At 44.1% G+C, this 25,403-nt stretch overlaps 2 protein-coding genes across 3 annotated transcripts in view; both read left to right on the plus strand.

The window, feature by feature from the left end:
* Positions 1–1,643: 1,643 nt before the first annotated feature.
* prkaa1 (protein kinase, AMP-activated, alpha 1 catalytic subunit) lies at positions 1,644–17,608 on the plus strand. Of its 2 annotated transcripts, none has more exons than XM_083641764.1 (9): positions 1,644–1,760; positions 4,636–4,777; positions 9,882–9,975; positions 10,247–10,391; positions 10,685–10,772; positions 10,928–11,152; positions 11,507–12,020; positions 14,900–15,026; positions 17,043–17,608. In XM_083641764.1, the coding sequence occupies exons 1-9, from the start codon at positions 1,664–1,666 to the stop codon at positions 17,216–17,218; spliced, it is 1,608 nt and encodes a 535-aa protein (XP_083497890.1). In that variant the 5' UTR covers positions 1,644–1,663; the 3' UTR covers positions 17,219–17,608. The 2 variants fall into 2 exon arrangements, with proteins under 2 accessions (XP_083497890.1, XP_083497889.1); XM_083641763.1 differs by having other exon boundaries at positions 16,242–17,165.
* Positions 17,609–21,335: 3,727 nt separating this feature from the next.
* ttc33 (tetratricopeptide repeat domain 33) overlaps positions 21,336–25,403 on the plus strand; it is a 34,901-nt gene continuing 30,833 nt past the window's right edge. The window contains exons 1-2 of the mRNA XM_083641420.1: positions 21,336–21,394; positions 23,245–23,478. Coding sequence (XP_083497546.1) covers positions 23,246–23,478 — 233 coding nt within the window. The 5' untranslated portion in view covers positions 21,336–21,394; position 23,245. The remainder of the gene's footprint in view (positions 21,395–23,244; positions 23,479–25,403) is intronic.

Genomic DNA, 25,403 nt, shown 5'->3' on the forward strand with positions numbered 1-25,403 from the left:
TAGCATATACCTAATTAAACATACAATTAAACATTAGACATAGGTAGCAGCTACAGTATGGTACAGTACAGCTACTACACTATCTGTGTATGTTAAGGAGTCTCGTGGCCTGCGGGAAGAAACTGTCCCTCAAGCGATTTGTGCGTGCTTTTGGGACCCTGTATCTCCTCCCTGAGGGTAACAGGGAGAACAGGCTGTTGTTGGGGTGGTTTGTGTCTTTGATGATCTTCAGGGACCTCCTGCACAGGTGTGCCATCTTCAAAAAATTTCAGCAGGTCAAAAACAGCAGCGGGTCAGCCAGGTTTCTGATAGACCCAAGAAATCAACATAGGTGTCAGTTGCTCACGTTTGGGAGTCATGTTCAGGCCTCAGGACATTTAAATATCCACCAAACAGCCCTTTAGTTTTATTTTGAGAATCTCTGACTGTTTTTGGATTGATTTAGTGTTTTAAAAGAGTTTTCTGGATCGATGTTTTGGCATGCTGACTTCAAGAATGTCACCAGAGCTGTTGCCAGTTAATTTAATGTTCATTTCACTACCATAAGCCATCTTCAGTGTCATTTATTTGGCAGTACATCTGAACAGTACCATTTTGCTGACTTTGGCTCCCTCCTCAGTCCAACACACTCCCAATGGTACCACTGATGAGGGCAGTCATTGTGTTGTCACAACTGATCATTGGAACTTTGTCAACACTCCCACAAAAGCAGTGGTGTATGTTATCATCAGCAGCACCTTTCTGTGAGCCAGGTTCCAATTTTCTCAGGATCAGTGAGCAAAATGGGATCGAACCAGAATTATTTCAGTTTGGCACACACATCTCTCTGCATTGTCTGAGAATGCCATGCACTGCACACATTGCCCCATGAAGCCAGACAAAGAATTTGCAGAATACTGCCTCAGTGACTAACATCTGGTGCTGAATTTGTGTGTAATATGGATACGTTTTCTTCACTGTGAAGTTTTTACCAAGACAACCATCTTTTTCATGTATCATGTCCACAACTGCCATGTGTATAAATTTGTAGGGACATTTTTGTTTGTTTCCAGGACACCCCCTGCACATGACAAGTGGATGCCAGTTTGTTAGGTGATGCAGCTAGGATGGTCTGGCATCACTACCCTGGCCTGCACACTAACATCCCAGTGTGGCCAGTAGGAATTTCCCCACTTCGATACAGCTCTCGGGCAATTTCCTAATTTTCTTTGTCCCACACAACACTGCATTTTTTTCAGTTTGGGACTGGGAGAGGTGAATCTGAGCATAATGGACTTGTTGAGTGAAGCAGCTGGTTTGGATGGGCAGAATGAGCAACTGAGGAATTCAGAAGGTGGCGGTAATGCACCAAAAATATGTTTGCCAACAAAAACATCAGCAGCAGCAGCAGAAGAAGAAGATTTATAGAACACATTTGATGTTGGAGTGGATCGTCTGAAGGGACATTAGTCGCGATGATTGGGTGGGTTTAGGATGGGTAGTGATGATGATTGGTTAGAGTTCGAGTCAGAGGCGGGATTGGGTCCCTACGGCCGATCCATTCCAGCATCAACCGCCGGCGCCTCCCACTCTACCGAGCAGCAGCTGAGTCGCAGGCAGAGAGACAGACAGCGGAGGCAGGTCCATCTCTACCCGCAGCTAGCAGCAAGGCCACTGCGGGAAGATGGCGACGGACAAAACGAAACATGAAGGAAGAGTTAAAATTGGTCATTACATTCTCGGAGACACACTCGGAGTGGGGACGTTTGGAAAGGTTAAAGGTATGTATCGGGATCTTTGCATTGTGCCAACTCCGAGATGGTGGGAATGAGAGCGTTTAGCCTCGCTGCTAATATAGCCTGCTAAGCATAAAGCTAACTTGTAGCAACGATATGTAACGTTAACACACTTGTTGTCCCGGCTATAGCTAGCTTAACTGGCGTTAGTTTGCGGCTAACGTTAACGTTGCACAATATGATTTTGTATGCAACTCTAGCGACAGCGACTACAATACCTTTTACGTAACGTTAGTTTATGTATAACGTTAACGCTCCTCTGTTAGTTGCGTCGTGCTTCTAGCCAGCGAGCTAGAAGTCACTTGGCAAGAGACAGCCACCGGGAAGTAAAGCCTCTGTCTCTGGACTGATGTTAGCTGGCTGATTAGCAAGACCGTAACGTAGCCCGATTCCGTTTCCTCTTTCTTATTTCTCTACAAATCAAGTGGGAGTCCCACTGACTCCCACAGAAAAAGAGGAGATAAGGTCATCATCGGTGCGAATCTGGGAACTGCGTTTTGGTCTCGATCCTATCACTCCTTCGGACCATGGGGTTGTTTGCGCATCATTGTAATCGCTTGAGATGAACACTAACGGTACTAGGTGTGTGTTTTGTGAGTTAAGCAAACCGGATTGACGCCCGGGCCCGGCCTGTGTACAGGTAGTTGGTCCAGAGGGCGGCACGACCAATGTGTCAACGTCTATCTATGCCTTACTAAGCTAGATATATTGGTCTAACATGCTACTTCAGAATGTCCATAATAGCCTAATAAGGCCACCCTAGCTACATGTTATTCCAGACGATTGCTAGCCATTAACATGCTCTACCTCATTTACCAATTATAGCTTATTTGTAGGCTGCTTTTCACCCTGCAGTGTCATCTACTTCTTTGGCACTAGGATGGGAATCAGAGTAACTCATGATACGATCATCAAACGTTGTCACGATCAGGATACAGCGATACATCACAATATATGTGTAACTGAAGAGAAACAATACAGGTTAAGGACAAAAAAGAGGTAAATGTATTTGTGATGTCAGTTTAACAGAATTTGACAACGGAGATGAAACGATGTACAACAAAGTGCATAAAGTCTTAGCTGAGTTTCACTTTAACACACATACACACTAGAGATGCGCTGATATATCGGCCATATATCAGAATCGGTCGATATTGACCATGTTGAGTTGACTGCAATGAGTGCAATCGTCCTATCGACAAAAAAAGATGGCGTTCACCTTCACCGATTGCAGTGGCCGATATTTAGCCAATCTGTTGTGTGACATAATTTCCGCCTGGCTACTCTGGCGTGACGTAATGGCCCAATTATACTCCATTTTCATCCGTAAATAAGGGCGTCCGTTTCAAACGGTGTAATCGTCATTGCCCACATACTTCCATGCGTCTTTCACGTTGGTATCATGTTAAGCAATACATCCACCAGTGGGCAGTAGAGAGTCAAATGCATGAGTGTGTGTGTAGTTTTGCTCCGTTTCATGCGTATCCGTAAGCTTTCAGATGACGGACAGAAAACGGACGAAATGAACGCAGAGTACGGACAGAAGGCTCTGTCCGTCTCCGTCTCCGTCTTTAACGTGGAGTATAATTGGGCCTTAAGTGGGCGGGTGCTGTTCGCACGCGTTTTTTTTCTTCTTTCAAATAAAAGTGAAAGCAAATGTCTGCTGTGTGTGTGTGTGTCTCTGGGAAAGATAATCGATATGCAGTTTGTACGACATGTTCCAATGACATTTCCAGAGGAGGGACTACACCCAATAATTTGGGTATATATATTTAAGACATCTAATCTCATTGTACACTTGAAAAACCGACAGAGATATCGGGACACTGAAAGGTCCCGGTTTTTTTCAACACTCAACACCAAATTGTCTCGGTTTTCAGCACAATTAAAATAATAATAGTAGTATTATACTCGTTTTTCAGCGCTTACATAGACGTTTATCATGTTCTGTCATGTTGTTGAATGAACATCCATACAAGGACCTGCAGCACTACAAAATGCAGCCAAAATCAACGCTGTATAGATCATGACAAGAGGTCTCACTCTGGCCCTAAAATAAATATATATTTTTTTCATTAAGTGTTCTGTTCAGATCTCAGCAGAGCAGGCACTGTACTGTGTGTGTGTATGTGTTAGAGAGAGATAACGGATACAGATTTTTCCCGTAGACAGCCATCCCACCCCCCTCCCGGAGGTGTCCCGGTATAAGGGTTTGATAATCTTGTCACCCTACTGTTATAACACATTTTTCTGTGGCGTGACAAACTCAAAACACATTTATTATTAGTTTCCAAGGGCTTTAAAGTGATATCAGCTTTTCAACTCCCTCATGCAAGCTTCCTGTCTTTGTGTACCATTCAGATGTAATGTGACAGTGTTTCTCACTCTACTTCATCTATTTCATGGTCGTTTGTGCCAATATCATGTTTGAGAAGGACCATACTTGCATACTTTAACCCAGGCTGCTGCTGATATTGCATATTGCTGTTTGCGAAGAAACATTGTAACTCCAATTATGGTGTCTTCACTTTAAATTGAAGGTTGCTTATGGGCCAGCCTCTTGAGCTTAGGAAACCCTTTCAAAAGCTGTTGGATGATGGGAAAAATGCATTGTACTAAAACTCAAGCTAAGCTATAGCCTACACAAGATGTTTTTCTTAGTTCCTTGAAAGGTGACATTTTATGACAATACTTTTGCATTTTTCTTGTGCTATATTTTCTCTGTTGATGGTGTTTTTTCTCTTTATTTTATTTCCATCTTCTTTTTTTGTATGTATTGTACGCTAGGCTACTATCGCTCATAAGTAGTGTGTTTCAATTGCTGTTCCTCATGTGCTCTCATTCTGCCTTCTCCCTCCAGTGGGCCAGCATGAGCTGACCAAGCACCAAGTGGCTGTAAAGATCCTGAACAGGCAGAAGATCCGCAGTTTGGACGTGGTCGGAAAGATCCGCAGGGAGATCCAGAACCTCAAGCTTTTTAGGCACCCTCACATAATTAAACTGTAAGTCCTAGATTACACCCCCCCTGCTCCCTAACCCCCCCTGCTGCTGCTCCCTAACCCCCCCTGCTGCTGCTCCCTAACCCCCCCTGCTGCTGCTCCCTAACCCCCCCCCCCCGCTGCTGCTCCCTAACCCCCCCCCTGCTGCTGCTCCCTAACCCCCCCCCCGCTGCTGCTCCCTAACCCCCCCCTGCTGCTGCTCCCTAACCCCCCCCCCCGCTGCTGCTCCCTAACCCCCTCCCCTGCTGCTGCTCCCTAACCCCCCCCCGCTGCTGCTCCCTAACCCCCTCCCCTGCTGCTGCTCCCTAACCCCCCCCCCGCTGCTGCTCCCTAACCCCCCCCCCTGCTGCTGCTCCCTAACCCCCCCCCCCCGCTGCTGCTCCCTAATCCCCCCCCTGCTGCTGCTCCCTAACCCCCCCTGCTGCTGCTCCCTAACCCCCCCCTGCTGCTGCTCCCTAACCCCCCCCCGCTGCTGCTCCCTAACCCCCCCCTGCTGCTGCTCCCTAACCCCCCCCCTGCTGCTGCTCCCTAACCCCCCCTGCTGCTGCTCCCTAACCCCCCCCCTGCTGCTGCTCCCTAACCCCCCCTGCTGCTGCTCCCTAACCCCCCCCTGCTGCTGCTCCCTAACCCCCCCCCGCTGCTGCTCCCTAACCCCCCCCCCCTGCTGCTGCTCCCTAACCCCCCCCCTGCTGCTGCTCCCTAACCCCCCCCTGCTGCTGCTCCCTACCCCCCCCTGCTGCTGCTCCCTAACCCCCCCCCCCCTGCTGCTGCTCCCTAACCCCCCCTGCTGCTGCTCCCTACCCCCCCCTGCTGCTGCTCCCTAACCCCCCCTGCTGCCACATCAGTGCCACTGCAACACCACCCACTGAGCTATTTCAAGGCTTTAATTATGTGTTTTAGACAAGAGGACATCCATCTAGGGCCTAGTTTACACGACAACGCCAAAGACGATGGGATTCAAGCAAGACGGCCCGACTTCAACTCACTTCCTGTAATTTTGTCACGTGGGTTTTGCTCATGGTTTTCCACGGACACGCCCACTTAGGAGACTTTCGGCAGGTCTGAGTCAATCGTTGACCGTGCCCATTTAGGAGACTCGCTGCTACCATTTGTTAGAATTGGCGGAGCCTGTGGTGAGTCGTGACCCATCTATAGTAATATAATATCTACAACGCTCCCTGCAGAAAACGGCAAACCTTTGTTGCGTTTGGGCCGTCCACATGGCAACAGTGTTATTGGGCCCTGAAAACGCAAAAAGCTCCAGAGTGGAAATCTCTGATACTAATATCGAGTTTGAGTTTGAGTTTAATCTTTCTGACTTGCAATACATGATTGAATTATGCAGAATGTACACTTGAAAAAAAAAAAAAATACACATACATTATGCATTATTAAAACAAACCCCAACATCAAAAATACAATCAACGCTACAATATCGCCCTTACCGTTGCCGTGTAAAGTGGCAAAATGCAATTCTTGTGAAAACTAGCCCATCAAATTCAATATAGCAGCACTCATACATTTAATTGTCTGTGTTCTGTGTTTGTCGGATCACACACATACACACACACACACACACACACACACACACACACACACACACACAAAACATTGCAATGTGCCATCAATAAGGCAATGGTATTATTTAATTGCCATTATTGTGAACGTTCTAAGCAGAAGTTTCTGTTTTATTCTGGCTCACTTGACGCTGCTCAGAGTTGGTGATGACATTTGCAGCTCCAGTCTGCACGCAAATCGTCCTCACAAACGCTGTGTGTAAATGCGGAATCAAACGACAGCTTGTCATTTTGTACAGAGGCCGTTGTCGTCTAAACGTGGCCTTAGGACGATATCTGCCTGACCCAGTCTCCTTTCTCTTCAGTCAGTTCTGTTTGCCTCTTATTTGTTGTTTATGCCCTCTGTTCACCTCTCTTTGTGAGTCACACGTGCTTTACAGATTTACCATCACACCCATAAATGTTGTTCTTTGTCTTCCTGCATGCCTTGCAGAGCTGTTATTGAATCCAGAGCAAATCTATATTTACGATATAATTTATTTATTTATTTATATATTATTTTATTGTTGTTCAGCTTGGTGTATGACAATCACAGGGAGACATGTGGTATATGTTGAGGTGAGGTCTAGATGCTGTGCCAAGAACGTAATGGATGCGGTGTAGATGGTGGAGAGAGGGTGGTTCTGGGGTGCGAGAGTGCCCTGTTGACCCTTGGACTGATGGCACAGGCAGCAGTGTTTCCACAGGTTGACAGTTTACTTTGGCAGCATTGACAGGGAGTGTTTCCTGTGGAACAAGACGTTAACCGTAGGGCCACTATGAACCAGGGGGGCTACAGGGGGGAAGGGGGGGGGGGGGGGGGCGTGCTGACAAAGCTTGCAGGAGTTGTCCAATGACCTTCACTTACTAGGCTGACCTTCAGCCTAGTAAGTCGGACTGTATAAAAATATAAAGAACAAGGGTGAATTTTATGAATGGAAGTGTGAATGGAGGAGATGCCTTCCCCTGCAAAACTAGTTTAGTCATCACATCGGCTATTATTTATTGTTGATAAATAAGCGAAGACATGGACACCGTGCCTCCCAGCAGCGCCTGAACGCAGCTCGCCTCTCCATTTCGCTCCGGTTTGTTTAGCGCCTCACCGCCTCTCTGACCTGACTCTCAGCGGTATTTACGAAACAAAATCACTGAAGTGAAGTTCTGCAGGGAGGCAAACTAGTCACTTTTAGGTGACAGTCACCTTTTTTTTTAATCCCAAAATAGGGCACTTAAGTTAATGATTTCTGAGTGGTTTTGTGTATCTGTCACCTTTTTCCACTCTGCATGAGTTTGCATCCCTGTTCTGTCACAAAACTATATACTGGTAGTTACATATAATGCACATTGGGTATAGAGGAATCCCAGGGCTAGTGGGTGTACGGCGACGGCGTGGACTCAACGTTACACCACTGGTTTGTGGTGTGAAGTGAGTCTCTAAGGCCATGTTCAGACTAGGAGGCCAAATCTGATTTGTGAACTTTAGTGACCTATTAATTAGGGATGGGCATCGAATTTCGAATTTTCGAATAATCGTTGTTATTATCAAGGTCGACTATTATTATTGAAATTCGAAATTCGAAAAAAAAAAAAAAAAAAAAAAAAAAAAAAATTTTTTTTTTGAGTGAAATGTTGCATTGTCTCCCCTGATTCTAAGTATAGTCAAATCGCTTGGTTTGAGCAAGTAAAACAATTTTTATAAGCATTTTAAGCAAGGTTTATGGAAAAATGAATGGCGGATGAAATCCCATGAAGAGGGAGAGGGGGTGACTTTGGCACCCCTTTGGCACTCAGACCTGAGCCTACTAAATATTTAATGAACCACTCATGATTGTCAAAACTGTTTTTTATTTTCGAAAATGTCAATGTCATGTAACATGTTCTTTACTTCAGTGGTGCAATGCTTGTTTGAGCTAAAAATCCACAGCAGAAGCTTTTTATATTAATTAATAAAGCCGTAGACTTAGAATCAGGGGAGACAATGCAACATTTCACTCACAAAAAAAAAAAAAAAAAAATTTTTTTTTTTTTTTTTTTTTTTTACATTTTTTTTTATTATTTTCGAATTTCGAATTAAATTCGAATTTGGCCAGCGAATTTCGAATAGTGTTTTTGCTAGAAATGCCCATCCCTACTATTAATGGCTTTATCCAGATTGGTTGATTTGTGTCACTTGTCCCAAACCACATATGGAGGTAGTTTCCAATCTGCTTTCGACTGATGTGACTTCAGTGCGGACGCGCAGATCCACCAAATCTGATTTGAACGTCACTCGCAACTCGTCATCAAATGCGTCTGCGCAGGAAAACCACGTCACCAACGTATGTATTTACTGGCGCCCACGTCGTTACCATAGCAACCCATGCTGCAGATAGGCTGTTTAGGTCTGGAGTGTGGACACACAGATCCGACTTGAGAATCAGATTTGTGGCAGTGCGGACACGCTCCCAAATCAGATTTGGGAAACCAATCAAGATAATGATGATTAATGACTTTATCAGCTAATCAGATTTGCCTGTAATGTGAACATGGCCTTAGTCTTTTCGGTGTGTGAGAGGAGTAGTCTACCAGCACGTTGCCACAGCTACAGAAAAGTCTATGGCTTTAGCAGCACTAGTACTCACGTTACTTTAGTCAAAGTCACACCCACAAAGCATGGTCAATGAGACGGGGTCCGTGTTACAAGACGGGTCGGGGGGGGGGGGGGGGGGGCATCGCCGCTGAATCCCTCATGGTCGCCAAGGCAACGCTTTGTCTTCTTTTGTGTGGCGTGGCGGGAAAGATTTTGGCCACCATGCAAAACACGTTCCCAGCGGAAACACTTGAGTGTTTTATTTAGTTTGCGGACTTTGCGCAATGACACATTTTTTCAGGCACTAAATTCTCTCAATTCTAGTGTAAGTTAGTGGAGTTGCAACATTAGATGAGTATTATACTTCCATCTGATTGTCATGCATTGTGCTGATTGTAGTTAACTGACATGCTTGTAGTCGGCCATAAATCTTGATGATTTGAAAACTAGCCTACATTGGTGAGAACCGCCGCCAGCTTTATGCATCACATCAGTCTAAATGAATCCAAAACTTAAATGACATGACATTTTCTTTGCTGCTTGTAGTCAGGAGTAAACTGGTTTTATACTCTTGGTGCTCCAACAATAATTCTTAGACTTATGAAGCAGCTTAATGTTGCTGAGTTGCTCCAAACACATCTATGATAGAAAACGGTGATGATGTGGTTTTTCCAACGCTCTTTTCGTTTGCAGACTGGCCTCAAGTGGTCAGCGTCGTGTAGTGCCCCACCTCAAGTCCCTTTGCTCAACGTTGTAGTAGAGGAATAGGAAAACACGCTTACAATATATATATAAATAAAATAAAATAAATCTTCCCCATTGCCACTTTTTGACGTTCCCATAATACTTTGCTATGAAGTTTGTAATACAGGAAAATGAAATCACCAGTCATAACCCTCTATATTTGAGAGAGTAGTGTGATCTCAGCTGCTTATTGATGGGTTATGCGATGTAAACCGGCTTGTTGTTGTTATTTCTACAGGTATCAGGTTATCAGCACCCCTACAGATATCTTCATGGTGATGGAGTATGTCTCAGGAGGAGAGCTCTTTGACTACATCTGCAAACACGGAAAGGTAAATACTGTACAATACCATACTTTGCCCTGAGTGAGTCTTATACGCCCGTCATGAGACTTAGAACATAGAAGTGCATCATGTTGTCACTCAGTTTTGCTGCCTACCTACAGTATGACGCAGATCATCTCTCTGAACAGTTTGGACGGCATAAAACCAGCAACGTTTTGAAATGATATGAAGAAAACAACACTGTTGGGTCAGCTCTGGTGTGCTGAGTGAGTCACAGAGAAGACCACACCTAATGACTGGACCGTCTCTGTCTTGACAGTTGGACGAGAAGGAGAGCCGTCGGCTGTTCCAGCAGATCATCTCAGCAGTAGACTACTGCCACAGACACATGGTGGTGCACCGAGACCTGAAGCCCGAGAACGTCTTGCTTGATGCCCAGATGAACGCCAAGATTGCAGACTTTGGTAGGTCATCTTCTTAGCTCCAGACACACACACTCTCCTCTTCTTCACGTGGCTTTAGCTACAGACAAATGTTGCACTTATGAACTATTCACAGGTGGCATTAACATAAAAAGATGTGCTGAAGTAATTTTTTTTTTTTGTTTTATTATTGGTGTCTGAATGGTTAATTATTCATAAATCTACATTGGTGAACAAACGTGATTCTCATGCTGTATGGGAATGTTAAAGCTATGGTTGTTTGAACAGGTCAGACGTGCGTGTTGCGTAGTGTGACACTGTAAAATGTTGTGCAGGTTTATCAAACATGATGTCAGATGGAGAGTTCCTGCGAACGAGCTGTGGCTCTCCAAACTATGCTGCTCCTGAGGTCATCTCAGGAAGGTAACATGTTCTGTCCTCATGATCACTTAATATAGGGTCTACAGTTGTAAGCATCATGATGGGAGAAGTGACGGCATAATAAACAAAACCAATTATAACCAAGAGTTAACAGGAGCATTTCTGTCTGCTGTCTGTGCGTCAACATGTGACCCCAGGTTATACGCTGGTCCAGAGGTGGATATCTGGAGCAGTGGGGTGATTCTCTATGCCTTGTTGTGCGGGACGCTTCCCTTTGACGACGACCACGTGCCAACGCTCTTCAAGAAGATCTGCGACGGGATCTTCTTCACGCCGCAGTATCTGAACCCCTCAGTGATAAGTCTGCTCAAACACATGCTGCAGGTAGACCCCATGAAAAGAGCCACCATCAAAGAAATCCGGTGAGCGCGACGAGATCCACTCAAACCATTTGCTACAATCCTTCAGTCCTCAGTGCATTATCTTCGTATTAATAGTATTCCGTTACTGTTCTGTTATCACCACACGGCCATCTTGGTAGGGAAATAACAGGTGATTGTAGTCAATTAACAGGTGATTACAATCAAATGACACGCAGCCAATGAGCTGTGTGCATTGTGAAGCGCCATATTGGTGGGAAATGCATGTGACATCATGGGAATACTATGAATTGATGACCGCTGATGTGAAACTATAGTCATATTTAAACTGTTGCCCTCATGATCTGTGCTTTGCTGTGTCTTGACTTGCTCTCTATGCATCTTCTCTTCCCACAGAGAGGACGAGTGGTTCAAAGAGGACCTATCCAAGTACCTGTTCCCAGAGGACCCCTCCTACAGCAACAACATGATCGACGACGAGGCTCTGAAGGAGGTCTGCGAGAAGTTCGAGTGCACCGAGGAGGAGGTCCTGACCTGCCTGTACAGCCGCAACCACCAGGACCCGCTAGCCGTGGCCTACCACCTCATCATCGACAACCGTCGCATCATGAGCGAGGCCAAGGACTTCTACCTGGCCTCCAGCCCCCCGGACTCCTTTCTCGATGACCAGCACCTGACCACCTCTGGAGCGGCGGTGGCTATCAAGCCGCACCCGGAGCGCGTGCCCTTCCTGGTGGCGGAGACCTCTCCCAGGCCTCGCCACACCCTGGACGAACTGAACCCGCAGAAGTCCAAGCACCAGGGCGTCAGGAGGGCCAAGTGGCACCTGGGCATCCGCAGTCAGAGTCGACCCAACGACATCATGTCGGAGGTGTGCCGCGCCATGAAACAGCTGGATTATGAGTGGAAGGTAAGGAGAACGTTCATAAGTTAGTAGGGCTGTGAATCTTCACTGGCCTCACGATTTGATTCGATTACGATTCATCTGTCTTCGATTCGATTTGATTCCACGATGCATCACAATGCATCTCGATACAGCTCAAAGTATCGCAGCTCTAACTATCACATCCTCAATTTTCTATATTATTACTGCACATGGCTACTTTTTCATCAATTAATACAAGCAGTCAGATAAATATCAAGTCCCTTTTTTACTTAGAAAGTGCTTTAAAATCTGAATGTCAACAGAAATCTAAACATAAACGATTCAACGATTAATCTCTCAACGATTCGATATGATTCGATTCACATGTCCGCATCACGATGCATCCATTAAGTGATTAATTTTGACACCCCTATCATAAGTGGGGCATCATGGAGAAAAGGCATAGGTTGAGGCGATGTCTCGTCATAGACGCTGGGTTAGCTGGCTCAGCCTGGCTGGGGGCGTGGTCAGCGTGGGGTAAATCCCCCGTTCTATCCATTCAGCAAAGTTAGAATTTAGCTGCTAGCCCAGGCCAGGCAGACAGGATCGGGGATTTAACCACTGCAGTAAATGCACATCTGAGCAGACGTCTTGTGTTCTGCTCTAGAACCCCCAAACCTGTAGTTTAGAGCCACAGACAGTGCGTCTTTGGTGAGTCAGCCCATGAGATATATGGGCGGTTTTACCCCACTCGCGCGCCAGCCGTATAACATTTTGTGGGCGTTCCCACACATGCCGACTGTCTCTATAGGCCGAAGCTGGTGCAGTATTTCCTCTTGTTGTGACAAAATAAATAGGCTTTTATTTTCTTTGCTTTATAACGTACCTGAGCAGGGCTACTTTAATAACCATCTAGGCCATTTAGAAACAATGTGCCAGCAAGTGTCAGATACTCAAGACTAGAGCAGTGGTTCTCAACCTTTTTACACCCAAGTACCACCTCAGAAATGAGCACCATATGAAAGTGTGAGAGGAAGGGAGCCCCGCGTACCACCAGTGGGACCCGTACCACAGGTTGAGAACCAGTGGACTAGAGGATGAACTTGGGAAATGGTTGTTGTTGTTGTACAATAAGGGAGTGAAATGCAAGAGGTGACTCACTAAATATGAACTCAAAAACATTCTCATAATTCTTTCCTCACAGGTGTATCGTTCTACTTGACCGAGAACGGAATGTTGTCTTTACACCTATCTTGATTTATTTTCAGATAAAAAAAATAAGCGATTGTTAGAATATACCAGTTGACTCACTTTAACCCATTGATACCTGATGCAGCATTTGCGTGTATATCCCTCATTTGTGTGTGTATCCCTTTAAGACCGCGAACCGCGTGACGCGGTTCGCGGTCTTAAAGGGATACACACACAAATGCTGCATCAGGTGTCTTAGCTTGTGAGAAAATGCAGGGCATTTTCCCAGGGAGATGAAGTGTTTCCTGTTTTTGCTCTGGCTCTGACATGAAGCAGCTATTTGAGTGTTTGGGGATACACAGTAGTAAAGACCGGTCATTTAGATTAGATTAGATTTAGATGAGTCTACACAGAACAAGAAAACTTGCTGTAGTTCATCGTCCCTGAGAGTTGAACGCTTGCCGAAAAAACAAAAGTGCTTCTCAGCGGTCACATGACTTGTGTCTTTTGTTTGTTAAGCTAAAAGTTTGTTCTTGCTGTTATCTCACTCTGATAATTCATTTAAACATTTGCCCCCGACACAGGTTGCTTTTTGAAGACTTTACTCTATAGCCATTGTATCTATTAGGCATATATATTTTTTATCTGTATCCAGCCAACCAAATTATTTGTATTTGTATTGGGATAAATCCGGATGTGGGCAGAGCTTAAACCGGAAATACATTAATTGCGGTTTAGACTGAAATGTTTAAAATCTTTAAATTATTTGTTTGTTTTTTCCCTCCCCATGTAATCCTGGCCATTGCCATTGTTGAGATATTAGAGCATTAAACACATGGGTTTACAATAGCTTATCATCAATACTAATGAAGTATAAAAACAACAACCTAGATGTTATGTAAACCATAAGCCATGATCTCTCTTGTATCTGTGTCAGATAAAATATAGTTGGATAGCATGCTAAGCAAAAAATAAAATAAATGCTCAGGAGTCTAATACGTGTCCCTCTTCTGATATTTGACAGTAAAAGTCTCTTACTGACTGTCCAGAGTTGATCTGTGAGGACACTCGGTGATATATCTCATTCTCTTTCTCGCCCCAATAATAATGGGGGGGAAATCAAACTAAAAAAATATTTGGGTCAAATGCATTATTTGTGTTTTACCGACTACCGTCCTCTTCGGGAACATCCCTGTATACTTAGGGCGGCTGTAGCTCAGGAGGTAGAGCGGGTCGTCCACTAATCACTTTGGATAAAAGAGCTCGGTGGTTTGATTCCCGGCTCCTCCAGTCTGCATGTCGAAGTGTCCTTGGGCAAGACACTGAACCCCAAATTGCTCCCGTTGGTGTGGTAGCCTGCCGCCATCGGTGTGGGAATGGGTGAATGTACCTACTGACTGTAAAGCGCTTTGGATAAAAGCGCTATATAAATGCAGGCCATTTACCATTTACTATAGTAGATACAATAGCTTTATATCAGTGGTACACAACCTTGCCCTACTCAGGAGCCACATTGTGTGTGGGGGGGGGGATCTTTGCAAGCGCCACCATCTAAAAAAGCTCCCTTTCCTCCCTTTATTTTATTTTTTAGATTTGTATTTATTTCTTTTAAGTAGGACTTAGAAGATCCACAACTACCCATAAAGGAGCCGCATGTGGCTCTAGAGCCTCGGGTCGGTTGAGTAGCACTGCTTTCTACGCTGTCAGATCTTGACCCTTCTTAAATCTTCCAGGTTGCAAATCCATATTATTTGCGTGTGAGAAGGAAGAACCCGATCACCGGGATGCAAACCAAGATGAGCCTGCAGCTCTACCAGGTGGACAGCAGAACCTACCTCCTTGACTTCCGTAGCATCGACGGTAAGTTGAAACCACCCTTGACACACTTGCCTCATTGTTTCCATTTTCTAACGTACATGGTACTGTACTTTGCAATGTAGCAAAGATACATTCTTTCAATTGACACGTGAACACAATAGTGAAAAGCGTGTTGGGGCAGTTGGTGTGTTTTCAGAGGTCCTTAGCCACTTTGTCTGGAGTCAGTCACTGTAAGGACATTCACATTGGCCAATAATCCAGCCTCTTCAAAAAGGGTGTGTTATTTCAATCAGAAAGTTGATGGTGGCTCTGGTAGAGCGCGTACCACTAAGGGTTAGTCCTTCGTGTGGCCGACCCGGGTTCGAATCCAACCCGTGATCCTTTGCCACATATCCCCTCTCTCCAATAAAGGCAAAAATGACCCCAAAAAAGAATGTAATAAAATCATAATAATAATAATAAAGTTGAATCGGAAGAAACAAAACTGAATTTTAGATTAAAATGTAAATTTGTGAATAATCTCAAGATATTGCACGAAATTTTAAATTGTACTATACAAATTCATTTAATGAATTAATTTATTCAGCAAACTTTTAATTCAGAAATTCAATGACCACGAGAAAATCTGATTGATGCTATTTAAATACAATGTCTACTGGCAATCTCGTTCAACACTATTTAATAAGTGAAAGTTACATGTTGAAAGATACTGAAACCGCAGATTATTTCAGCTGAGCACAAGGACCGAAGAAAGAATTCACCCAAGGTCGTTAACGTGGTCACATAACCACTCGCACACAATGTTTGTATCAAGTTCGTAACCCATTAACATTAGCAGCCATTCTGGAAAGCCCTGAGTTCAGACCCACGTATCTTAGTGGTATTTACTTGGATTCTGTCCTGTAGCACTCCGCTTCAGTGAGGAATGCATAAATGATTGACTCTGTGTCGAGGCCCTGTTGCAGAGGGCTGCTCACCAGTACCTCAAAGGAATAGGAGATAAGATCAGTCATTAACTTCACACAGACATGCAATGTAAAGGGTATGAGATGACTTTAGATAAAGAAGTTGACTATGCCCAGTCTATATTTATGCTTTGGGAGGACTGACTGAATGAACTATTCTATATCATGAAAATCAACAGCTTATTTTTTTTAACTTACCCTCATCAACATTGATCAAAAAGTAATCATAGTCATTGTTTATTTGTGTTTTTTTTTTTTTTTCTCGTTTTTTTTACGATTGTTATCATTTCAGATGACATGTTGGAAACGAAATCTGGGACTGCGACCCCCCACCGCTCCGGGTCCGTGGGGAACTACCGCACAGCCATTAAGAACGATGTAGACGGGGCAGAGGCAAAGGGGGACACTCCGGCGACCCCGGTGCACGCCGCCAAGGCCACCGAGGGCTCCTTAGCGTCGTCGCTGACGTCGTCCGTCGACTCGACGGGAGGCGCCGACGGCCCGTCGTCTTACCCCCGGCCGGGAAGCCACACCATAGAGTTCTTTGAGATGTGCGCAAACCTTATTAAACTACTTGCACGATAGCTCGCATAACAATCGCTAGCCTTTTTTTCTCTCCTCTCTCCTCTCCGAGTGTCTTTATAGCAATAAGCATGCAACTGATTCATGGCTCAATTCATCCCCACTGAGGATGAGCTGATTGTTCCATGGCACTGATGCAGGTTGGAAACCCCCCTAAGCTGGTGGGTTGTATATCACGCTGGCAGGGGATGTTAGGGGTTATATGGGAAGGATGACTGACAAGCGACTTAATAGTTATGACGGGATAACATTTAAGAGATGGTTTTACATTTTCCTGATGAGTTTTATTAGCAAATGGCCGCATCCCACCTACACGCGTAAGTCCTGAGTGATTACACTGAATTGTCTGTACTGTAGCCAGTGAGCACTGCTTTTCAGTACGGAGAACAAAAAGCACGTTTTTGCCTGCAGAGAAGGAAAGCCACGAGTTGAGGTTTGCTTTACTTGGGTGGCGAAAAGGACGAGGCTGCAGGGAGCACGTTTGCACACTTTTCTTTTGTCTTTCTCTCAGCGGAGATCAGAGACGCGGTGCGGGGGTCTCTCAGGCCGCCGCACCCGGCTAGAACGAGGGTCGTCATGCCAATCATGCTTATTGGACTCCGAAGAAGTGCAATGACCCCTGTCTTTCTCTCGTGTCGGGGACAAAGAGTGCTTCATCACAATTTAGTTTGGTTTTATTTTTTGTGAATTTGATTTTGTTTTTCAAAGACTTAAATTTTCATGGTTTTGTCCTTGTAAAGATTTCTGTTTGAATTTGTCTGTCCCCTACATTTTTATATATAAAGAATATATTTATCAGTGCTTTAAGTGGGGGGGATTGTAGGTTATATCAGAAATGAAGTTATGACCCTTTTTTCCCTTGCAAGGATCTATTGCTGGATGATGATATATTCATTTTTTTTTTACTGTTGTCAAATCAATATCACAGTTTTGTTTCCTTCAATCACAGTTATTCTGATACACTTGATTGTCTTACCAGATAAACATAGCCTACTTTCTCCACTTAAAGGAACATTCCGCCGATTTTCAATGCTGAGTTATTTTGCACTTAATCTCGCACATATCTGAAAAATGTAAACCGATTTGCAAACATTAATTTAGTTTGACAGTTATTGAGAGTTGATTTGAGTTAAGTTGTGGACCAGTGATAATGACATCACTGGTCCACAACTTAACTCAAATCAACTCTCAATAACTGTCAAACTAAATGAATGTTTGCAAATCGGTTTACATTTTTCAGATATGTGTGAGATTATGTGCAAAATAACTGTTAAAAATCTGTGGAGTGTTCTTTTAAGCAAGAGGTAATTGCCATGACAGTCAAAATTTAGATATACAGTATATCATTTTCACTGTCTCATCTTGAAATGACAAGTTGATTATCTTTTTGTTGTGTTTTCTTTATTTCTAGTTTTTCAGATTAAGGATCATTACAGAGTGACATGCCTTTTGCCTACATCCAGTTTTTAAATGCCAATCCATAACAAATGTATGTAACCTTGCAAGCCAGCCGGATTCTCTCGCGAGATCTTACGAGATCATGTTTTGTGAAAACAAAACCGCCCCCCCCCCCATCTGGCAGCGTCAGGTTAAAATGTATGGGGCTCAGGGCTCAATTTGAATATGATTAGTAGCAATTACATGCAGTGCATGGACATTGTATATTGGCAGGTGAATACATACAAAATATTGTCATTGTTAGATATGCTAAGTTTATTTTTTATTTCTGTGGTGGCCCATACAGTACATTCCCCCAAGGGGTAATTTTGGAGAAAGGTTTACATATTTTCTAAACCTGAAACAACCTTAGATATGTCTTTTAATGAGTATGTGTGCCCCTCCATGACCTGTCCAGAGTCTCTTTGTCTTTGTCTTTTTCATTTTTTTTTTTTTTTTTTTTTTAAGTCTTATGTAGTGTCTTGTCATTTGGCTGCCTTATCATTATCAGTACTGTTAATCAGTTTTTATATCGGTAAAAGTTGAACGCAGTTGTGGTCAGAATTATTGGCACCACTTGCAATTTTGTCGATTCAGTTTCTGTGAAGTAAAAAACAACATCCGGGTGTTGAAGTTAAGTGCTGCAGCTTTAGGAGCAGCCCCTTCTCTCCCCCACCCCCCCCTCTCCATGCATAGGCTACTCCTGATTGGTCTATCCTCTCATGCTACAAACGGACACACCTCACGTATTCATAGCTTTCAAGGGGCGTTACGTGCTGCCGGGAACGCCCACCTGGCGGTCAAAAAAAAACTTGTTCATTCCGTTGCCTGCGAGTCGACTCACGCTGTTTGTTCAGCCAAAGTGCCGGATAGCCTACCTGTTGTGCTATCGGTTGCACTAAACCGACGAGGAGACACGCCTGGCTTGTGTTTTACAGAATCCCGTCGGAGAAAGAAAGGAGGAGGTTGTGGATTTGTGCGACGTGGTTCAGTCGCTGGGGAGGGCAAAAAAAATAGCTTTTTTTTCTACCATCAAAGTACACACGTCTTTGCTCTTTGCGGCCAGCATTTAATCAAAGGTAAGCTCAAGTAACGTTACAATAATGATTAATACCCCGTTAACGTTACTTGAGCTTACCTTTGATGAGATGTTGGCCGCAAAGAGCAAAGACGTGTGTACTTTGATGGTAGAAAAAAAAGCCAAACAGCGTGAGTCGACTCGCAGGCAACGGAATGAACAAGTGTTTTTTTTGACCGCCAGGTGGGCGTTCCCGGCAGCACGTAACGCCCCTTGAAAGCTATGAATAGAAGCGGCTGCACCACTTAAAATTAGATTTTCATACACAGACTATTCTGCTTCTGATTACAGAAAAAAAAACTGTATGACTATCAACTGTGAAATTTGAAAAATGATCTCTGTAATATTGGCAACCTAGACCTCAGTAACGACTAAAATCTCTTAAAAGTGGTGAAAACAGTGCGTTTCTGTAATGGTCTCACAGCGCTGGCAGAGTTTCATCCTCAAGAGGTTTGTCTCGTCCTGTTACTCAGAAACTGTTGAGGGAGTGAATGTGAATCAGGATGTGTTGTGGGTCCTGCTGTTTCAGGACTAAATTGGGATTACAAAAATCTGCTGGCATGATTGTTATGCTGGGCAGTATTATGAGAGCCAAAACATTTACCAAATTACAGTTTTTGTGATAAGAGGTGTCGGTATTTGCATGAAGTCAACGTTGCCAATATTGTTCATGTTTTTTTTTTATTAACACCGTGGAGACCAAAAGCGTTTTTATATTTCACAGAAATTATGAATCTTTTACAAAAATTGCAAAGAATGTCATTTGTGATCATGCCTGTATCTCTTGCTGTCCTGTGTGTGTGGGGCAGGTTTGGACTGAAATCTTATATATTGATATTTGACCGATATGTCTAAGTTTTAAGATATAGTCTATGAAATATTATAGTGATCATGGTAAAGACATATGCTATGGTCTTTGAAATATTTGTAGAACTAAACATTTTTAGTTTTGAAGGGCAGATCATGCAAGTAATGATTCAAATTTTGTCATGGGGTAAATCGTGGGTTTTGTTGGAAGTTTGGACAGCTTCTGGTGTTGAGTGGTGAGTCCCAAGAGTGAACTGTTTGCAGGAAAATAATGTATCTGTCAGAACTGCTTCAAAGAAATCTTGTTCTATTTTTGTTTGGTGTGTAAAGGGACCCTACCAGGATGACCAATGTAAATCTCAATGGACAGTGTTGAAATCATTTGTATACACAACTGCCTAATAAACAGCTAAATTGCACACACTTCCAGCAAAGCTATCCGGTTTTGTTTCTGCTGTTGTGACAGGGGCGTAGTAGTCTCGCTGGCCTGCCTCCCCTCCCTTCCGGGGGAGGCTGGCCAGCGAGACTACGGCGTAGTGAAGGGTAAACTCAGTTTTCCCACCTCTTTGAAATGAGGCAAAGAGCTACTCAACTATTTTCAGATCAACTGTATCAATCAATGAGGGAAAACAAGGCTCACCTCGGATAGTTTGCACACCTTTGTATTTACTTCTCACTATCTCTGCATGAGGGGGAATTAGAGCTCTTTAACCTGAAATGTATCACTGACTCAATCTGGTAATCCATTGGTTAAAAAAAGAGATCACTAATTTAATATAAATAACAGTAATTTTAAGGACATTCTCTGGTCATTATTTTTGTTGTTTAAAGAAACTGGATTGGACACTTTGAAATTATAATGCAAAATTGGTAAGTCATTTAGTATTTCTTTACTGTATCTGAAATGCAAGGAGATCTAACTTCGGTTTGCAAACATTCATTTAGTGTGACAGTTATTGAGAGTTGATTTGAGTTAAGTTGTGGACCAGTGATAATGACATCACTGGTCCATTAATTTAGTTTGACAAATATTGAGAGTATATTTGAGTTAAGTTGTGGTCAATTTAGGAGTCAAACAGCAGGAGCCGCTTCGACTTCAACTGTGGCGACATCCAGTGGATTAAGTGAGTATGAACGGTCCCCGTTCAGTGTTTTCAAAAAAATATATCTATAAAAATCCAAAAAGAAATGGTCTGTTATTTGATTACACTGTTATGTTATCTTAACGCTACATTTTGTTTCATTTTAATCGTCATTTTTGTCAGTTCATTATATAGATACCTCGACTCCCTTGCTCTTTGTTTTTATTGTTATCATATGTAGTTAGCACATAAAAAGATACGAACAAGAAAGAAATAAAAGCCAGGGGTGGAGAATATAATACTAGCGTTAGTGCTTTTAACATCTCAAAAGAGTGTTGGGGTTCTTTTAAGAGATGACGTCAATATTTCCACGGGCTTCCGGATCAGAAAGGTGAAAGGTCACCAATGGCTACTGGCGTTTGTTTTGCTACAACTTGTCAGTGGCTACAACACGGACAGGTGCGTATGCTTGTCTGTCTCACCGTGTTTACAAATTAACACCATTTTATCACCATTAAAAGTAGCTGTGTCATTATCAAGTGCAATGTATTTCGTTACCGATTGAGAATAATGAGGGTGTCAATCATTACGTAAAGGCTAGCATCCTATAGCTTAGCTAAGCTAGCTATTAACGCTAAACGTTAGCAGCAGAGATAATCAAACTGTTAACGTTACGTGCCATGACGCTGGAATTACAGAGCGATCACTGAGTTTCTGATGAGAGCATGCGGTTGGGTAGTAGTTGCATGCAGTTTTCTGGTTAAATGGCAATGACATGACTTAACTCATTCTATATGGCCTCAATTCTCAGTGTTGACTCATGTATGAATTTATTTTCCATGCAGGCATGACTAACGTCATTATGACTGTATTGTAGGTAGAGAGATAAAACAAAATGATGGGCAAAAATAGTCTCCATCTCTTCTACATTAATTGTGTTTCATCAATTTGCTGGGGACCCCCTGGAGCCTGCTCAACTACTGCTGGTGGTCCTGGACCTCATGTTGAGAGAACCACTCAGAAATTGTCAGGGGGTCTATGTGTGTCCCTCCCTCCCTTTTCTGATATCTGACAGTAAAAGTCTCTGATTGTCCAGAGTTGATGTCTGTGAGGCCATTTACACCTGGCGTTAACATGCATTTTCTGTGATCAGATTGCAATCAGATTGTGTTTTATCACTTGAAATGCCAGGTGTAAACACCCCCAAAACGCATTGAAGAAGGATTGCAATCTGATCGGCCAAACCACCTCCGGACGTGGTCAGGGATGCATTGTGTACACATTGAACACAAGTGTAAATGGAATGTGTCCTCTCAATCTGGATACAGCAACTCTATGCGGATTGAGAGGACAACCATTTCTGCAATCAGATTGCAATCAGATTGCAGAAAACGCATGTTAACGCCAGCCGCCAGGTGTAAATGGAATCAGGCTGAAGTGATCAAATACAATCTGATTGCAATCTGAGGCTGGTTTCACACCGACGACCCAAGCCTTGCCTATGCCTTGCCTTTACCCACGCTTTTTAATAGGCGTCCGTTTTAGTCAACGAGGCTGTGTACACCGGGCGCCTGAGCGTGAACCCTGCGTGTACCCACGCCTTGCCTGTACCTTGCCGATTTTATCGAATAGGCGTGAGTTCTATTTTGAAGCCGACAAGGCGCGTGCAGGCAGACTTCTTCTGTCAAGCCATGAAAGAAAAACGCACAATATCCGTCGGAAATGGAAAAGTCAACTGAATTTCAAAATAAAATGGAGTTACTACAACATGTTGAGCAGAGAGACAGAGAGATTGACGGGTGGCTATCACGTGGGGCTTTCTCCCCGTCGGCAAACAAATCTTCATGAGAGAGAATAGCGACCGAAGAAGCAAGATGGACAATGTTGTTGTGCCAGGCTGCCAGCACATATTCTTGCAAGATCACCTCTCTAAAATGTCCGACTATAGTCAGACCTGGTTATACATATCCAGCATCAATATAACATTAAATATATCCGATTTATTTTACCTAGAGGCTACCCATGACAATTCTGGACAACACGTGAAAAAATAGAGTCGGGAGAGAGGAGAGGCGCTTGTGACTCGGCTCCAGGTTCGGCGTGCAAAAGGCGTGCGGTGTGATCGCAAAAGCGTGTAACAGGTTCACGCCCAGCTCGGCGTAGGCGTGGGTTGAGGCAAGGCAAGGCGTAGGTTGTCTGTGTGAATGAAGCGTGATGGCAGAAAACGCATGTTAACGCCAGGTGTAAATGGCCTCTGTGAGTACAGACACTCAGAGTGATCTCTCTCTCTCTCTCTCTGCTCCCTACAGGATGGCTTCATTTGGTTGGAAGAGAAAAGTCGGTGAAAAGGTTTCAAAGTCAACAGTGCAGCAGTTTGAGGCGGAGGCAGACAAGGTGGACAGAGCAGAGGCTGTAGCGTTTAAGGCAGACGAGGTGGACTGGGTGCATGCGGTCAAGCGGCGCCGGGAGGTCCTGCAGGAAGACTGTGCAGCCAAGAGCATGAGGCTGAAGGAAGAGGGGGCAGCACTGGCCCAGCAAGGCAGGTAGGGAAGACATTTCACTCACCTGTCTTCTGTGCCCGGTGTACACAAGCCGTGACAGCTTGAGCGCTGTAATCCTAATTCTCACAGCACACACACACACACACACACACACACACACACACACACACCTCAGTCACTGCTCTCTTTGAAAAATTAGTCTTTAAAATGCCTGTAAGAGAGTTAGTGTACTTTAATTCTGTGTGGCAGTATTGACTCTGTACAGTGTGTGTGTGTGTGTGTGTGTGTGTGTGTGTGTGTGTGTGTGTGTGTGTGTGTGTGTGTGTGTGTGTGTGTGTGTGTTTTATGGGGGTTTTCATATTTTTAAAGTTGAACTGATATACTGAGATGCTGAATCATTCAGCTTTGCTTTTACAAAAAAAAAAAACATTATTCCCTGAGGGTATTTTTGTAAGGGATAAACCTTTGCCATGCCTAAGCTGTTATTCACTTTTCAAAGACCTTTCCACTACAATCAGCGCCAGGTGTACAGCTGTCAGCATTATAACGTTTTTATTTATTTATTCCCCCCAATGACCATTTTCTCCCCAATTGTACTTGGCTGTCCCAGTTTTCGCTCCACCCGCTCTACTGATGTGGGGAGAGTTGTAGACTACTAGCATAATGCTTCCTCCGATACATGTGCAGTCGGCAGCCGCTTATTTTCACCTGACAGCGAAGAGTTCCACCGGCAGAGTGTAGCACGTGGGAGGATCACGCTATTCCCTCCAGTTACCCTCCACCCTCAACAGGCCAGAGGAGGCACTAGTGCAGCAACCAGGACTCATCCCCCACCGGCTTCCCACCCGCAGACACGGCCAATTGTGTCTGTAGGAACGTCTCTGACCAAGCCGGAAGTACCGCGGCCAGGAATTGAACCCAGGTCTCCGCGAGGTGGTAGGCGAGTGCTTTTACGTCTACACTACCCAGACGCCCCTGTCGGCGTTATAACTTGGATCGTAGCTATTCTATAATGCACTGCAAGCTGCTACTGTATCAGTTCTATTCTATGCACTGCAAGCTGCTACTGTATCAGTTGTTTTGGTGGACTGCTGCACCAGACAGAAAAGACAGACACATTGTCCAGAGACACTTCCTGCCAGAGCCTGTGAATGATCCTGTTCTACAGTGAAGCCTCTGCTGTTTGTCTCCTGAGAGAGGATTTGGTAAAGACAGCCAGGTGCCCATTCAGGAGATGTGCTGTTCTCCTCCTGACTCCTGTTTTCTCTCCTTCCTTCCTCCTTCCAGAGCCTCTAATCTATTTTATACCCATGCGTTTATTCATTATTTGACAGACTGGAGTAAATGAGCTTTTCTCAGCATGTGCACCATCAGAAATCCTCCAGAGGAGGGCGTCATTGTACAGAACACACAGCTCTAGCTCTGTCTGTAACGCTGCATTGACTGGGTTATGGAGAGGAAAGTTCAAGAAATCCAGAATTCTTTGAACTGATACTGTATTTGAAAGACATTAACAGCTGAAAGTTCCATTTGAATTTAACTGAGTGTTTTAGTGTGTTTTCATGGAACTGCAAGGGGATACATTTGACTCCACGTTTGCCCTTTGGTGCAGGTGCCGTTCGAAAGCTGAAGAGCTTTATACCTCAAGATTAGATGAGCTGTGTTGAGTGTCAATCTGCTTCAAAACAATGATATCTTGTGGCCCTGAGAGGGGCTGGCCCTCAGTCCAGTCAACCTTTATTTCACATTAAGGAGAGACATTTTGAAAACATCATGTAAGAACATGGTGCAATTGTGGCATACTGTAAGTCTTTCAGGCAGAAGATGCTGGCAAGGATATTATGGCTACAGCAATCTGCACATCTCCTCATCCTACTTAGGTTAGCAGGGTGTAGATACAGTAGTGTAGGAACTTTAGGAGGACCCATTCACGTATACTCATATGGAGGAGGGATGTCATGTGCAAA

Source organism: Poromitra crassiceps (genome assembly GCF_964638095.1).
Source record: "Poromitra crassiceps genome assembly, chromosome: 8".
NCBI classification, from domain to species: domain Eukaryota; kingdom Metazoa; phylum Chordata; class Actinopteri; order Beryciformes; family Melamphaidae; genus Poromitra; species Poromitra crassiceps.